Source organism: Prunus dulcis, chromosome 2 (assembly GCF_902201215.1).
Source record: "Prunus dulcis chromosome 2, ALMONDv2, whole genome shotgun sequence".
NCBI lineage: Eukaryota > Viridiplantae > Streptophyta > Magnoliopsida > Rosales > Rosaceae > Prunus > Prunus dulcis.
Genome location: NC_047651.1, coordinates 4817319 through 4833747, shown reverse-complemented (window position 1 = coordinate 4833747; position 16429 = coordinate 4817319). Strand labels below are relative to the sequence as shown.

Sequence of the window (16429 nt, the reverse complement as noted above, 5' to 3'; positions counted from 1 at the left end):
TTTCGGTTTACATTTAGGGTTCCAAGTTCTTCCTCTCTCAGAGACACTGTCTCTCACATCTCAAAGACAATAATTTGGATGTCTTTCTCAAAAAGAAATTGAGCTTACTCGCATCAAATCTATGTCCACAAGAAGAAGCTTGTCAACTAGCCTTCTCACTTCCTTGATCAAGCCTGATATAGGACACTTAGTGCTTCTGAATACTCCTTGCTTTCCATCAAAAGAGATGCAAGCCTGGCCTCCACTCGCTGTCGAAGGAAAGTTCGCTTCTCAGGGAAATCTAAAGATCAGATGTGCCTGATCCTCTGCTTGATTTTCTTGGCTAAGAAGATCCGTCAGATTTGTGATAGCCTCTTCCTTTAACCGTAGAGCTTCAGAAGAAGAAGATGGGTTTCAAGAATGCGATAAAGAATAGAAATGGCTTCAGATGGCCTCTAAAGCATGAGCAATCGAATCAGTAGTTGCTCGTCGTCTATATTAAGGTAAGATGGCGGTAGATTTATAATTACCGACGTAGATTATTTTGTTAAACGTCGTTAAGTGTAATACAACCGACGTCGTTAAGTGTAATACAACCGACGTGGATTTTATTTTGAAATTATAAATAGAGTTTTTTTTCCAGAATTCTTTCAGTTTTAGTTTTCAATTACAAAGCGTGATAAATAGATTTTTCTTTCCCGAGGAAATTTAAAATGAGGGAAATTAATGTTCTAGAATTTGTAAACTAACACGACGCAATATTTGTTTTGCGACGTGGAATCTTTTCATTTAACGTCGTTAGGTTTAATATAACCGACGTGGATTTGAATTTTTAAATTATGAATAGAATTTTTTTTTCCGTGACCTTTCAGTTTATTTTTCAATTACAATGCGTTATAAATAGAGTTTTTTTTCCGGAGGAAATTTAAAATGAAGGAAATTAATGTTCTGGAATATGTAAAGTTTCTTTTTTGGATGACAGATTTAAATAAAATAAGAATATAAAAACAACAACTGTTTTTGTATTACTGTCGTCGTTTTTCGTCGTCTTAAGTAAGACTAAGACGACGTAATATATTTGTTGAGCGACGTTGATTTGTTTTTTAAGCGTCGTTAGGTATAATATAACCGTCGTTGAAAATTGTCTCTCTGATTGCAAATTTGCAACGACGTTAGGTATAATATTTGTAGATACACAAAAGCACACACATCATCAACTTCAAAAAAATTGTCTCTCTGATTGCAAATCTGTGTCATCTGTTAAGATTATGATGTGGAACAGAGTTCCATCTGGTAAGATTTCGTAACCCTTGGGATCTCAAAAAAATCTGATTATGTCGGCGGTTTTCTATATAAACCGTCGTGGTTATTTCAATTCTTGTCATTAAGTAGATCTACCGACGTAGGATAAGAAAATCAAAGAAAAAAATTGTTAACAAAAATTCTTATTAAGGCGACGGTTTAAATTAAATGTACGACGTATAAAATGAATAAATACGACGTTAAATTTTATAGTACGATTTAAAGATAACGTCGTAGAACTATCCGAGAATGACGTCGATATATTTATATTTTCCGTCGTTGTACATTAATTTAATACGGCGATATTTTGTATTTTAAAGCCGTGGATTTGTTTTTAATTATACGGCGTCTTATACGAAAACCTCGTCGTGTTATTTTATGAGTAAAATCGGCGGCTTTTATTGAAATCGTCATCTTTACTTTCTACGTCGGTCGATTCATAACTTCTGCCGTTCTTTGTTGGCTTTGATTTTACACTGAGGAAATCTGTTTCAAATAGACGTCGGTTGTTTAATTAGGTACGTCGTTGTTTTTGAACAGTCATTTGAATCCACATTTTTTAGTTGTCTAAGGTGGTATTACACGACGGTGTTTTTAGAACCGTCGTCTTTTCAAAAACCACGACGGTTTTCACTTAGACCGTCGTTGTTTTCTGGTCGTCTTTTTCACTTTTTGTAGTAGTGAATATGAAAATGACTATGCAAAATCCTTGAGTGCCGAGATAGCTATAGGGTCATTTCCCGTGATAACAATGTCATCAACATAAATCAATAATGCTGTGAAAGGGTGCCTCTTATGGCGTATAAATAATGAATAGTCAGCTTTAGACTGAATGTAACCAGTAGAACAAATGGCCTGAGGAAACTTAGCAAACCATTGACGAGAAGCTTGCTTTAAACCATAAAGAGATTTATGAAGGCGACATACCAAGTTCTTCCCCTATTGCCGAAGACAAGGTGGAGGGAGCATGTAGATTTCCTCATGGAGATCACCATGAAGAAAAGAATTGTTGACATCAAGTTGATGAATGGGCCAATTACGGGCGACAGCAAGAGCAAGGAGGCAGCGGACAATGGGCATTTTGGCAGTGGGAGAAAAAGTATCATGATAATCAACACCTTCTAGTTGAGTAAAACATTTAGCAACCAACCGGGCTTTATATCGCTCAACAGAGCCATCTGATTTAAGCTTTATTTTATACACCCACCGATAACCAATGGGCTTCCTTCCAGCAGGTAACGGAGTAAGACTCCAAGTGTGGTTATCAGACAAGGCCTGCAATTCAGACTGCATAGCCTCTTGCCAATGAGAGTGGGAAGCAGCTTCCTCATAAGAACTGGGTTCAACAATGTTACTGAATTTTGCAATGAAAGCAAGGTGAGCCGAGGAATAACGCTGATATGAGAGATAATTGCAAAGTGGAAAACGTGTACCTTTAGTAGGACTCGACCGTAAAGAAGACGAGTGATCAGGGATGGACAACATGACCTGATTGCAAATGTAGTCACGTAAGCGAATGGAAGGCACTTAGATGCGTTCAGATCGGTGGAGAGGTGGTGGTTCAGGTGTGGGTGCAGGTGGACTGGTGGCAAGTGAACTGTGGACGAGCTCAACCAGTGGGGATAATAGCAAAGCCGGACCAGGCTCATCAGGCTCAGTGGTGGTGTCAGGTGGGGACAAAGGCATGGGATGTGAACTGGTGGAGGTCGACTCAGGTAAAGTAGCGGCTGGAGAAGAAAAAATTGGGTCCACGTCAGAAAGGAAATGAGGAGCTGGAAAAGAAGAGGGAACTGAAAGTGAAGAGAGGGAAGGAAAAGTGTGATAGGAAAAAAATATTTTTATGGAATTTAAAATCACGACTTGTGAAAATTTTGTAAGACTCAAGATCATAAAGCTTAAAGGCTTTTTGACCGAGGGGACAACCAAGGTAAACAAATGGAATAGCACGATGAGCGAATTTATGTGTCACATGAACATTAGTAGCATATGCAAGACAACCAAAAATGCAAAGGTGAGAGAAAGACGGTTTTTTGGAATAAAGACATTCAAAAGGAGTGTTGAAAGAAAGAAGACGAGTAGGAAAACGGTTGATGAGATGAACTGCAGTTAAAACACATTCCCCCCAAAATTTGGAAGGAAGATTGGCCTGAATTTTTAAAGCAAGAGCCTTTTCAAGGATATGGCAATGCTTACGTTCTACGACCCCATTTTGTTGAGGCGTATAAATGCAAGAGTGTTGAAAAATAATGCCATGTTCATGAAAGAAAGTCTGAAGAGAAAGAAATCCCCCTCCATTTGTCTGCACGAAGTTGTTTAATTTGATAATCAAATTGAGTGCCAACAAAAGAAAAAAAAAATTTTAAAAGATGTTGATTCTCATGTTTATGGCACATTAAAAATACCCAAGTAAAGCGAGAATAATCATCAACTATTGTAAGAAAATAATAGGCACCAAAAATTGATGAATGCTTATAAGGGCCCCAAATATCACAATGAATTAAATCAAATGATTTGACAAAGGAAATTGAACTTGTTCCAAAAGGGAGACGACTCTGCTTTGCCAAGGGACAAACATGATAAGCGTTATTAGAGACAAAAAGGAAACCTATTAAATGCTTAGACGTGAAATTTAATCCGGAGGAAGAAACATGGCCAAGACGACGATGCCAAAGGTCGGTAGTGGTGACAGTGTGATTACAGGATGGACGGTGAGACGGATATTGGTGGGTTGTGTTGGGGGGGTTCTCCGCCAATAGTGCCACCAAATAATAAAGCCCGTCATGTTGCTTACCCAAACCAATCGTTTTCCTCGTAGCAAGGTCCTGCAAAATACACCAATATGGGAAAAAAGTCACTAAGCAATTCAAATTTTTTGTAACCCTACTCACAGACATCAAATCTACTGTGAAAGTAGGTACACATAACACATCATGCAAAGTATAAGTAGAATTGAGAGGGAATGATCCTGTTGTAGTAATTGAAGCCTTCTCCCCACTAGGCATACGAACTGGTTGCATAGAATGTTCAATATTATGATGAACTAACAATTTTGGAGAAGAAACAATGTGGTCAGTCGCGCCACTGTCGATAATCCATCACTGAAATTTTAATTTTGACAAACCTTTCTTGGTGGCAGCGACATTGACCTGGGATTTCTTGTCAGGCACTGGTTTGTCATGCATGATAGCCAACATTTGCTGAATTTGAAGGTCCGAAAGGCTGGACATAATGGACTGCATCTCATCCTTGGTTGGGCCTTCCGAAACATGATTGGAAGATAGACCACCATGATTTTTCTTAGGTTTGTGGCGTGGATGACCTTCTGGATACCCATGAAGCTTCCAGCAGGTATCAATGTGATGACCATCATCATCACAATGGGTGCAATGGGGTCGGTTTCTTGAAGATTAATCGCGTTAGTCATTACGGTTGGAGGTCTGGGAACGGTTTTAGTCTAACCTGTCAGTGCGACGATCCTCGTGATTGGTGGATCGATTCTGATTAGGATGTCCAATTCTAACAACCATGGCAGCAGTATCGGAGGTTCCAACAGCGGCTCGTGAGTCTCCAAGCGTGCGTTGCTTTTCTTCTTAGCTGATTGAGGCATATGCTTGCCTAACAGACGGCAAGGGATTCATTAAGAGAATTTGGCCACGAACAGCACCGTAAGACTCATTCAATCCCATAAGGAATTGCATGAGTTTGTTGCGATCACCATGGGCTGCACAGGTACAGGTAGAAGAATCTGTGTAGGAAGCAAGTTCATCCCAAAGACCTTTCAACTTGGTGTAATAGGCAGCAACTGACAATTGGTCTTGTGTCAAATATGAAGTCTCCCGTTGAATTTGGAAGATGCGAGGAGCGTTGCCTTGAGAGAATCGTTTACGGAGATCCTCTCAAATTTCGCGGGCTGTGGTGCAATATATGATACTATCGCTGATTTCGAGATCAAGCGTGTTAACCCATGAGAAAACCATGTCGTTACAGCACATCCATACCGCGTGTTCATCAGGATTGGATTCCAATGACGGCTTTTTGAGAGTTCCATCAACGAAACCCAATTTATTCTTTGCGTTCAATGAAACAGTCATAAATCTGCGCCACGTCGCATAATTATCTCCATTCAAAGGCTTTGGTACAATTATCAAACCTGGATGATCTGAATTATTGATGTAGTAAGGACTTGAAGGTTCAACCTTGAATGTGCCAGAGGAATCACCCATGGTTTCCGGTGGCGAAAGATCTGCGACACGAGAAGGTAAGGTGCAGCAGGAAAAGAAATATGAAGAGCTAGGGTTTGATGTCCTTCTCTGATACCATGTGAATATGATATTGGAAGAGAATAATTTTAATTGATAGGTACAATTGGTTTATACAAGAGTGTCTTAATGTACAAGGAAACAAGTCCTCCAATCTAGGAAACTTACTAAGAAAGTAAATCCTAATTACAACAGTATTGATATTAATTGATATTATACAAACTTATTTCCTAACAGATTGAGTTGGTTGGTCATTGTGTTGATCGAGTGATTGAGTAGGCTGGTCATTGTGGTGGGAACTCATACGTCAAAAATGACTAAAATGTTTAAATACAATGCACACTATCAAGGTACGGGGTATGGAACTAGAGACTATTATTTGGAAGTCAAGACATTTATCCACTAAACTAGGCCCAGTTAACGTTTTGTTATGAAGAAAACGTTAAATTTCAATTTAATAGGTATAATTCCACGTGTCTTAATACTTGGCAAGTGCCACGTGGTATTTCAATACCACTGTATAATTTCTCTAGTACATTAATCTCCTCCTATATCTGCTCTCCTCAGAACCGGCCCATGGCATGTGTGGACTATTCGACCGCACAGTGCCTCCAAAATGTAGGGGCCCCCAAAGTTTTTAAAAGTTCAGCATTATATTATATATTTTCTACTACTTTTCGTTCTGACCAAATTTTTATTCTAAAACATTATTTTTTGTTCCTAACGTGAAGTTTATTCCAAGTATTAACAAATTTATATAATAAAAAACTACCGTGAGTCGTGCGGTATGCTCTCCTCGCTAATCCCAAATCGCCTTTCTTTCATTTGGCACCAAATTCACTTCTTCCCAACTTCTTTACTCTCCCATCCAAAAAAAAAAAAAATCCAAAGCGTGCTATGCTTCTCTCTCTCTCTCTCTCTCTCTCTCTCTCTCTCTCTCTCTCACATTCATTTTGCTGGGTGTAGTTCTATTTGCATGTAAAAGAAATTGACTCTCTCACATTCATTTTGCTGGGTGTAGTTCTATTTGCATGTAAAAGAAATTGAGTGGATGTGAGTATGCGAAAATAGACCGGGGATGATCTTGATTCTATTTGTGGGTTCTAATGTATTTGTGGGTACATATAGGGCGTCAGCTTTCTTCGCATAGGCCTCCATATCTAATGGACCAGCTCTGGCTCCCCTCCATGGAGATCATTCATAGAATGGAGCTGAAAAATGCTAGAACATTGTAATTGTAACCGAAAAATAACCAACCTGTAAATAATCACCACATGCAGGCTGGCTAAACTCTACCTGAAACTCAAAAATTTAACTCAAGTTTAACCAAATCTCAAAACAACCCAGAGTACCATAAACAACCAGAGGAAGGCAATTTTTTATTTATTACATAACTTCTATTTAAAAATGCACCCTACAAATATAAAATACATATGGGGTGCATCACTCTAAGCTAATTAAGATTTCAAGATGAACTTCCTTTGGGAGAGGAAAAATAAAAGATGGAAGTTGCAAATTCTAGATGGGGAAAACCACAAAGGCTCCGCTTCAACCAAAGGCCCAGAGTGCTTCAAAAACTATCTTATGCCTGTCATGGCTATAAAACCAGCACCTAGGCTTAAAAACAGAGGTAAAAAACATGAGCCGTAAAACTCACTCGTGTAACATCCTCTGCTATTACTCTAATAGATAATCAACGGAAAAAAAAATTCCCTCGTCAAACCCGAGTTGGGGAAAAAGATGACTGGAGATGTCTTCCTGTAAGTGATCATGGAATGCAAAAACATATGACAGTAAAACAAAACATCGCATCCACAACAGACTTTTCTGCTTCCACATTCTTTCAGCTGTTCCTTTGTACAAAAGCTATCTGTGAACTAGAAGGATGCTCAAACACACAGTTGTTCGATTTTGGGTTATCCTCAGCTGCTCCCTGGAGCTTTATCTGTAATATAGTAACATAAAAACATTAGACTTACAAGATATATAAATATACATGTGTATATATATCCGTTTTTTGGTCAATGAAATACACATCTAAGGACAAACAAATAAATAATGGCAAGAAATAAATAACTGAACTTCAAAAGTTTTTGGTTTTAAGTTTCATAAGTTAACATCACAATTCCTTCTCTTGTTGGATTAATTTTTGTTTCATATCCACTTTAAGCATGCAGGAGCTTCTTGTTTTCAATTTAACCACAGCCAACATTTAGTTAAGCAATTAACAGTTAATTCGTAGGATGGCACAAATCCATCTCGTGGTGTGCCCCCCAGATAGAAAATCCAGTTAGTTGGGTCAGTTGGTACCAAATTGTAATACAGGAGGGCTTATTGATGTTGTTGTCAAAAACAAGGCAAAGTAATAGTGCAGCACTTTCAATGATATCAAAAAATGGAGTATGATTCACAACCTAACAGATAAGAAGAAACTAATTTCTGCAGAAACCCACTAACAAAAGATCTGACAATTTGTAATGAATCAGTTTAGTACGAACATTCCTCAGCAAGGGTTCACAGATTACAAAATCCCTCCCTCCCAGATATGAGCACGTTTGCCCCATTCAAAAGTACACTGGAACTTATGCCAATGTTTAACATTAATGACAAGTATCTGGGTCCACTGTCCACTAAAATCAAAATTTCCAATAAATTCATGCCCTTAAATCGGTGGGTTTACCCTTTCTCTCCTAGGGTATAGATTGATCACAACCCTAGGATCGTATTTGCATTTACTGGGAGTAGATGAAACTAAAGCATACTTTTATTTAATCAATTGTTTTCTATTTAAACCAATACAATCGGAAATTCTTAGGCGCCAGATAGGTTTTTATCATTCAGGATGAATACAGTATGTGTTGTTGACGGATACTGGTACTCCTTAATTATCTAGTACTCAATTTTTTTTTTTTTTTAATTTTTTTTTTGTTTATAAAAATGTAACAATGATTAATAAAGACATAAAGATCTCTGAACTCAGATCTGTATTAGGCCTCACTCAATGGAGAGGAAAAATGCAAAGCCAACCCCCTCAAGAGCTCAGCTTTGGGGTTAAGTGAAGATATAGAGATTCTGTATTTTCAGATATTACACTGCCCTATGCATAGTGCAGATTTCCATAAAATAAATTATCATTGGACGTTGGGTATTCAAAATCAGTGCAAAGACACAGGAATTTAATATATTCAAATCTAAGTTCATCATGCCAAAGTTAACATTGAAAGTAGAAATTTATGTTTCTTAGAAAGTTTTAAAAACAATGATTGTTTATGATGAAAGTTAAAGAGAACGACGGAGACAGAAAGCCAAAGAGATTTCAAACAATGCAAAAGTGTAGCCAAGAAAAGAAAACAAAAACAAAAAAAACTAAGTAGCACACAAACCTCATAGTGTTCGAGCAATGATGCGAATAATGTAGCCACTCCATTGAGTACAAATTTCTCGCCAATACAGGCACATAAGCCATAGCCAAAGGGAAGAAAGGCCGTATTTGCATTTGGATCATTCAAACTGAAGGAGCACTCGACAGGATTCACAATGTTTTCAGCAGCCCCTGAGAACCGTTTTAAACCAAACTTTGTTACTGACGGAGCATGTGAACCTTGATGTGTGATGCTATCTTAAACTAATTTCCCACCAGGGTTATTAACTTACTATACAAATTCGAACTCCCTATCATGCATTTTGGACAGTGAAGTGACAATTTAAAACCAAGCGAGAACTGAACTCAAATGGAAAAACCAGCTTCTTTACAAGAATATTTAGCAAACATTTTATTATTCTCTTACAAAATGTACATCCTGTGCAATTCAAGATGGCATAAAGGATTGGAAATGGCATTTGATATAATGCACTAAAAGTCATATACTACTGCAGCATTTGCAAAGAAATGGAAAAAGGCACAGTGATTACCAACAGTTTATGATTAGTTAATACTGCTATAACTGCACTGCACATTTTCAGAGAAAATGGACTATAGGGAACTTGAAAACTATATAAACAAAGTTGAAACTGGAAATAGGTAGGAATGAAACCTGAAACTGATTTATTGAGCATAATATCAGATCCCTTTCCAGGCTTGGATAAAAAGCGATATGGATTAAATTCATTAGCATCACTTCCCCAACTGCAATCATCCATCTGTACCAGCTGTACAGGCACAACCAGTCCTGCTCCAGCTGGTAAGGTTACACCACTTTTAAGATTCAAGTCTTCAAAAGGAAAGGAAGAAAAAATAATTAATGCCAAGTCAAGTATTAAATAAATGACAACCACCATAGAACAGGTGGAATAAAATAAGCAACACCATTCAATTTAGCATCACAATTAGGTAAGCTGGAGCTGAAGATCAGTAAGGAATCTAAAGGAGCAGTTAGCTGAACAGCATTCACAAGATGCTATAATATCCACAATTCTAACTACCTTGAGAACCTTAATTTCAACCAATCTGATTGATCAACCCAAATCAGGTTCCCTCCCCCACCCCAACAACAAAAAACAAAAACTCTTAAGTGGAGTTTAGAAATGGTTGACAAAATAAATGCATCTTCAACCAATGGTTCATCAAATGTATTTTCTTCCTTGAAAATACCCTGCTGTCAGTGCAATACTTTTATATTAGATATTGTGAAACATAAAAGTCGCCCAAAATGTACTCCCAGCATCATATTTTGACATAAACCTTAGAAATGTCTTATCATTTTTCATTTTGTTTTGCCTGATATCAATAGTGCGCCATATTTCATATTCCCATATAAGTAAAAACACCAAAACTCTTAGGACCTGGTTATAGATAGCTCCAACCACCTCATCAGAGTAGTCACTTCAATATCCTAAAAGCTCTTACTTATAACTTCTGTTGTTAAATTTGAAAACCAATCCATACAAAAAGTAGAAATTCCCCGGTTCAATTGTATATACGCATGTCATGGCTTATAAGTGTTGCAACCACATGAATCAATCTATTTCATATGATAAAGCATCTATTTGCTTATCACAACTTTAGGATGTATACTTCTTGAACTCAAATTTCAACTTATTTTTATAGGGTTTTACTACTTTTTGGAAAAATTGATACTAATAAAGAAAGACATCAGTAAGTGTCAAACCACCATCATCAAGATTTCCTACATGAACTGTACAAAATACAACTACTAAACCTCCAAAACTAAAATAGCTTAAATTTAGCTGAATCCCACCCCTCCACTTATCCTTTCTTTTCCAAGAGCACCCATATTTATGACTTTACTTCTGACAAATCCTGACATTTGGACCTTCATGCTTCTGCGTTCTATATTATATAAACTATCACATGCTTTTCTGATACAGGAGCATCTAATGCCTTCCAGGTCAAAGTGGGCCCGCTAGCCAATTAGGCTAGGGTTCTATTTACTTTAAATTATTAGTTATTTTGATATTATAGTTTTCCTATTCCAATTAAGATTTGGTTTAATTTCCCTTGTTACATTAGGGTTTGATGGCTATGTAAGCCTCATTAAGAGTTGTAATAAGGGTCTTTTATAAACTTTATTAAGAAATTACAGAATATAGTGTTTATCTTGGGTCTCTGTCTACAACTCTATTATCATCGTTCCAACTTTTATTCTATTGCTTTATCTCTCTATTCTCTGTGTTGTTGATCGTATGGATTCCATTTTTACCATGGTTTAGCACAGTTTAGTTGCTGGACAGCAGCTTATTGCTACTGCGCTGCATCATTTTCATTAGCTTCACCCTCAAAGTTCCTTGTATGAATTCTTTCTTTCTAAACTATTTGAAAATATATTTCAACATATTTGAGAAGATGAGTTCATTGCCTCAATTAACAGCCATGTTTGGTTATTTGAACACAGGTTAGCTGTTGAATGATATTAATTAGAAAACCTAAAGTTGTTCTGAAAATGTCTTCATATGGATCTGTATTCCTGGTTTTGGTTTTCCTGGGTCATTAATTCTTGTTATTGAACGGTTATTCGACTTCATGTTTTATTTCATCAAAAAAGGGTTTGAATTTCATCCAGTAAATTAATCTCACGGCTCTAGATCTAAACATATTTGGATTTTTGGGGCATCACAGAGAAACCACCAATAGACCCCCTTAAACAAAACACTAAAACACAGAGGTAGAGAGAGTGATATTTTCATACAGAAATTTAAGAACAAAATGGTGAGAAGTGTTACCGTGTGTGAGAGAACATCTCTGTAGCAAAGATCCAGCTGGCACAAGACGATCAGATTCGTAAATAGTTGCCAATAATAAGAGCATCTTATCAACATTCAGTTGGTCTTTTTTAATTGAACCATTTCGTGCCATGGTTATCTCTGAGTAGATCTTTAGATGCATAAAATAAAATAAAAATAAAAAAATAAAAAGATTTAGGATCATAACAGCTTAATGTAGAAAGATATAATCATCAATTTTACAACGAGCAACCAAAAGCAGCAGTATTAGACTCAATCAGGTTACCACAAATCCATGTCCCTTTTAATTGAAACACTGATTAAAAATATATTTAGAAACTAGACATACACAAATATGGGAACAAAAAAACATTTTGTCAAAGAAACAAGAAAAGACAATTATAAACGGGATGTCCCATGGGTGATCAGAACCTTACATGATATAGGTTAGTATTGTTGGATAGGGTTAAGTAAAAGAAAGCAATTTGTTCCCAGTTCTGCAACCCAATTAGTATATAACATTGATGGTGGGCCCAGTGCACCCATATATTAGACTCAGTTTGGATTGGCCAGTCACTTAACCTAATGATAGCCATATAAATTTTCAAAATGCTGGTCTATGTATCTTCCTAGTTTTCATTTCCACTAGGATAATAGTGTTTCTTTGTATGGTTGCTCAAACTAATACTGCATCGGGGAAATACATAGGTTAAGAATGTTATGGTATGAAATAACAAATGAAACAAAGCTATTTCCTATATGAAATAATTATAATAATAATTCATTATCATTACTAGTAGTCAAATTTATATCATTATTTATCATTATTATTATTATTATTATTATCACTTTTTTCATTATTTTTAATTTGAAAGAGCAACATCCCTAATGGGGCAAACGGAGGGTTTCTTCAAACAAGAAGGAGCTGGGTGTTTCCTATGATTTCTTTTGGGGATGTGGACAGGGAGTTCAACAAGGAGAAAGAAAAATAATAAAAACAAAGATGTTAAGCAAAATGTGTTGAAAAAAAAAAAAGAGTACATAAAAAGATGCCTTGTTTACACTCAACTAGATCAAATGTCAGCTTTCACAGAATAAATTTCAAGAAGAAACATTAAACATTAGAAAGGACTGGAGAGAGAGAGAGGGAGAGAGAAGACAAGGGAGCCAGCTACCTTATCCTGTATATGTGGATGCATACCAAGGCTCACCAAAATATTATTAATCAAACGAGCTGTGGTAAGGCATCCATGGAACATAATCCTCATAAGATTCCCGCATGGTTCCTCTTCCGTTGCATTAAGATGGCCATTAAGCTCCTGAAAGAATAAGGCATCTACTATCACAACTTCAGAGCAAGATGGTCCATCAGATGCAACCTCCTTTCCCAAGATTTCTGTTTCACCACGGAGATTATGATCCATATGACCAAATAGCATGTAGTTCGTTTTGCACTGTTGAATTATATCTTGCGTTAAGCATTTCAACTTTGTGCATAGAGACTGGTACTTCCAAAATCCACGCTTCCAAAACGGAGTAACATTATAAGAAGTCCAAAGACAAGCATCTTTAGCAATCATCATAAAGAGCTCCTCATATACAGTTGCCTTGGACCAAGCCAAAAATTCATCTCCAAAGAGCGTGGGTCCTAACATGGTAAAAGCCATATGCTGAGAAACCATTTTACTGTCAACGCTGCCCTTAGCCATAAAATTCTGTATCCTCTCCAAGATACAGTCCACAGCTTTTGTACAAACCACATTTTCTCTCTCAGGAAACTTTCCAGTTAATTCTGTGAATAATGCTTCCCTTCCCTTTTGCACCTGCGAATGAGAAATACCCTTTAAGGAAAGACTATGAATGCTACCAGATGAACTTGAGAACAATTACACAAGACTCAGAGCCATCATCATATGATAAAACAAATAAATGACGCACTAAATTACGTTTGGGAGATGACAGACTTTTACTTTGATACAAACAGGTTAAAGATATTATCAGTTAGTGACAATGTGACATGCGACTTACCACCATCGCTCCAGCCTTATGCAAATTTCAAGTCCAATCCTCATAACTTTTTTTCTAAAGGACTTTGATAAGTATTTTATTGGCAGCTATCTAACTAAAACTTCCTCATTCCAAAGCATTACAAAAGTCATTTTGCAACTTTATTATATTTTCTCATTGTTAATAGATGACAGAAGAAAATTTGTTTTTAATTAAGGTATATGTACTCCTGAAATTAGGCTTATTTTATCTTTCTATTTATTGTAGTTAGAATTTACGAATTTAGTTATCATTTGTTTTTCTTATTAGAAAATATGAATTAAATTTTTTTTTTTTTTTCAGGTAGTTAGTTATTTTGGAATTACTTATGTACAAGTCCTTTTTTTAATAAGGCTGCAGAGTTTGCTAATTTATTGCACTAGTTTTCTAGTTATTCCCGTTCTACTGCCTACGTCTTCTTTCCCTCCCCTTTCTTCTACTTCTCTCTCTGTGTCCAATACACTTGTTACGCCTGTTTGCCCAATCAACTGAATCAACTCACTCCTTTCATTAAACAGTCTTGTGTTTGTTGGATGTGATGACATTACTATGAACTGTCAGTGCTGGGTGGTCACCACAAAGGTGATTGATTAAATATGTTAGACATATAGACCAACTAATGTTTGGGACTAAATGGGGAAGAACACTTTCGCCATTGCAACATGGTAGTAACATATTAAATTTAAAAGCCTTTTAAGTACGTAAGATAAAGAGAACTAATATTCTTTCTTGGGATAATCTCTAAGGAGAACCAGCAGTTAGACCAACAAATCAATGGTTCAGTTAGATCAACAAATTCAGTTTATTGATTTCTTTTTTTCCTTCCGTTTTCCCTTTGCCAAGTTTTTCAAGGAAGACCAGCCGAGAAGCTGATGATATGGAAGGTTTTTTAGTTTACTGCCTTCAGACAGTCCCTATCGTTCTCGAGTCTTGATGCTACATTTACGTACAGAAACAGAATCACAAGCACCTTTTTTTTTTCTGACATTACTTTTTTTTTTTTCTTTTGCACTCTCAATGCAGACACAAAGTATTGGTATAACACAATAATTTTCTAAACATTACAAGTACACAAGTATAAAAAGCAGTAAAAGAGGGGCAATAAAACAGAGCTCATACCTTCTCAAAAGGGGAAGCAAAGAGACTTGACCTTCCAAAGGGCAAATGGAAAGCCCTCCCAGTCAAAGGCAATTTATCAGCAGCCTTTAGTAGCATCTCTTTGATGAGATTTGGATCCTTTATTGACACTAAAAGCTTTGTAGGACCCAACCACAACTTGACAACAGACCCATATTTCTTGTGCAAATCCGACAACACTTCTGATCAATGCCAAAAGAAAAGAGAAATGGGTTAGATTGTTCTCACCCTATCCATAACACAAATTGACAATTAATCAAAACCAAAAATTAATTTTCTACTCCTCAACTTCTTCTTTTTTCTTTTTTCTTTTTTTTTGGGAATTCATAAGCCTAACAAAACCAATCAAATTTGAAGTTCACAAATATTCCAGGTGTTTACTTCAATTTGAAATTTTGATGAAAACCCAGATTCTGAAACCCCAAGAACAGGGACAAGAAGCCAAAGTTTCACTTTCATTCATGATTCATAAGCCAGCAACCAAACGTAAAAGTTGAACTGAACCCAACAGAGCTAAGTATTCTAGTCAACTACAAAAACCCAAAAAACAAAAATAAAACCTGAAACAGAAAAGGCATCAGAGAGTGAAAACTGCACGGACCAGTAAAATTTTCGCGGGAAATGAGTTTGCAGTGGCCGTAGAAAGAGGGACATGGAGGCCCAGGAATTGACCTGGCCTTGGCCCATAAGCAGAGCAGCTTAACCACCCTGCTGAGCAGGAAAGCGGTGACCGCGATGAGGGAAAACCAAAGGAAAGCATTGAATTCTCTTTTGGCCAAGTCCCTGAGAAGAACCCGATTGCAAGCTTCGGATCTTGAGTGAGAGAGAATCGCTAAGAGCGCGTCTGATCCACATGAGGAAGAAAGTGCCATTTTTTCATATCAGAAATCAGAAGAAACTCGACTCAATCTACAAAAACTGTGTAATGGATGGGCAATAGAAAAGCAGGAAAGTGACAGATAAATGAGTACAGAGACTTGCAAGTTGCAATTGCAATTAATTAATTCAGAAGTCGCCAAGTATTTCCTTCTGTCATGACTCAGCAGCCATGAGAGTTGGACTTTTCTGTGTCAATATGTCTGACTTTTCGCTTGTGTGTCCGTTTCTCTCTGTTGATTGGAAATGAGAATAGTCCAGCATGTGACACGTTTCGGTTCTAGTAGCTTCCTTTTTGTTTTTTGTTTTTTGTCATCTTCTTCTTTCTTGTTTTTTCCTTTGTTGTCACGTTTGTAATTTTTACAATCTGATTGTATACAATTCAAACTTTTAGGTTGTGTCACTTTGAAGCGGAAGGGAATTTACAGTGATGGGATTTTGAAATGAAGCGACTTCAAAAGTGATGTGGTTTTGAAATGAAAGGGAGTCCAAGTGATGGATTATTAAAGTTACTCATTTGGCTAATTATTGCGGTGGTGAGATTTGATTGATAATTTCTTAAAGGATTAATTATTGTAGTGCCTTTAAAATTATAGTTAAATCTTACTTTACTCTTTGAAAGTTAAAGTGATTTATAATGTCCCTCTTAT

At 36.7% G+C, this 16429-nt stretch overlaps 1 protein-coding gene across 2 annotated transcripts; it reads right to left on the bottom strand.

The window, feature by feature from the left end:
- Positions 1-6850: 6850 nt before the first annotated feature.
- Positions 6851-15969, bottom strand: LOC117618671 (alpha-humulene 10-hydroxylase-like). 2 transcript variants are annotated; one of them, XM_034348343.1, is made up of 7 exons: positions 15505-15969; positions 14886-15085; positions 12896-13543; positions 11721-11871; positions 9575-9751; positions 8924-9093; positions 6851-7485 (listed from the first exon to the last, which is right to left on the bottom strand). In XM_034348343.1, the coding sequence occupies exons 1-7, from the start codon at positions 15773-15775 to the stop codon at positions 7384-7386; spliced, it is 1719 nt and encodes a 572-aa protein (XP_034204234.1). In that variant the 5' UTR covers positions 15776-15969; the 3' UTR covers positions 6851-7383. The 2 variants fall into 2 exon arrangements, with proteins under 2 accessions (XP_034204234.1, XP_034204236.1); XM_034348345.1 differs by lacking the exon at positions 9575-9751 and having other exon boundaries at positions 15505-15944.
- Between the last annotated feature and the right edge of the window lie 460 nt (positions 15970-16429).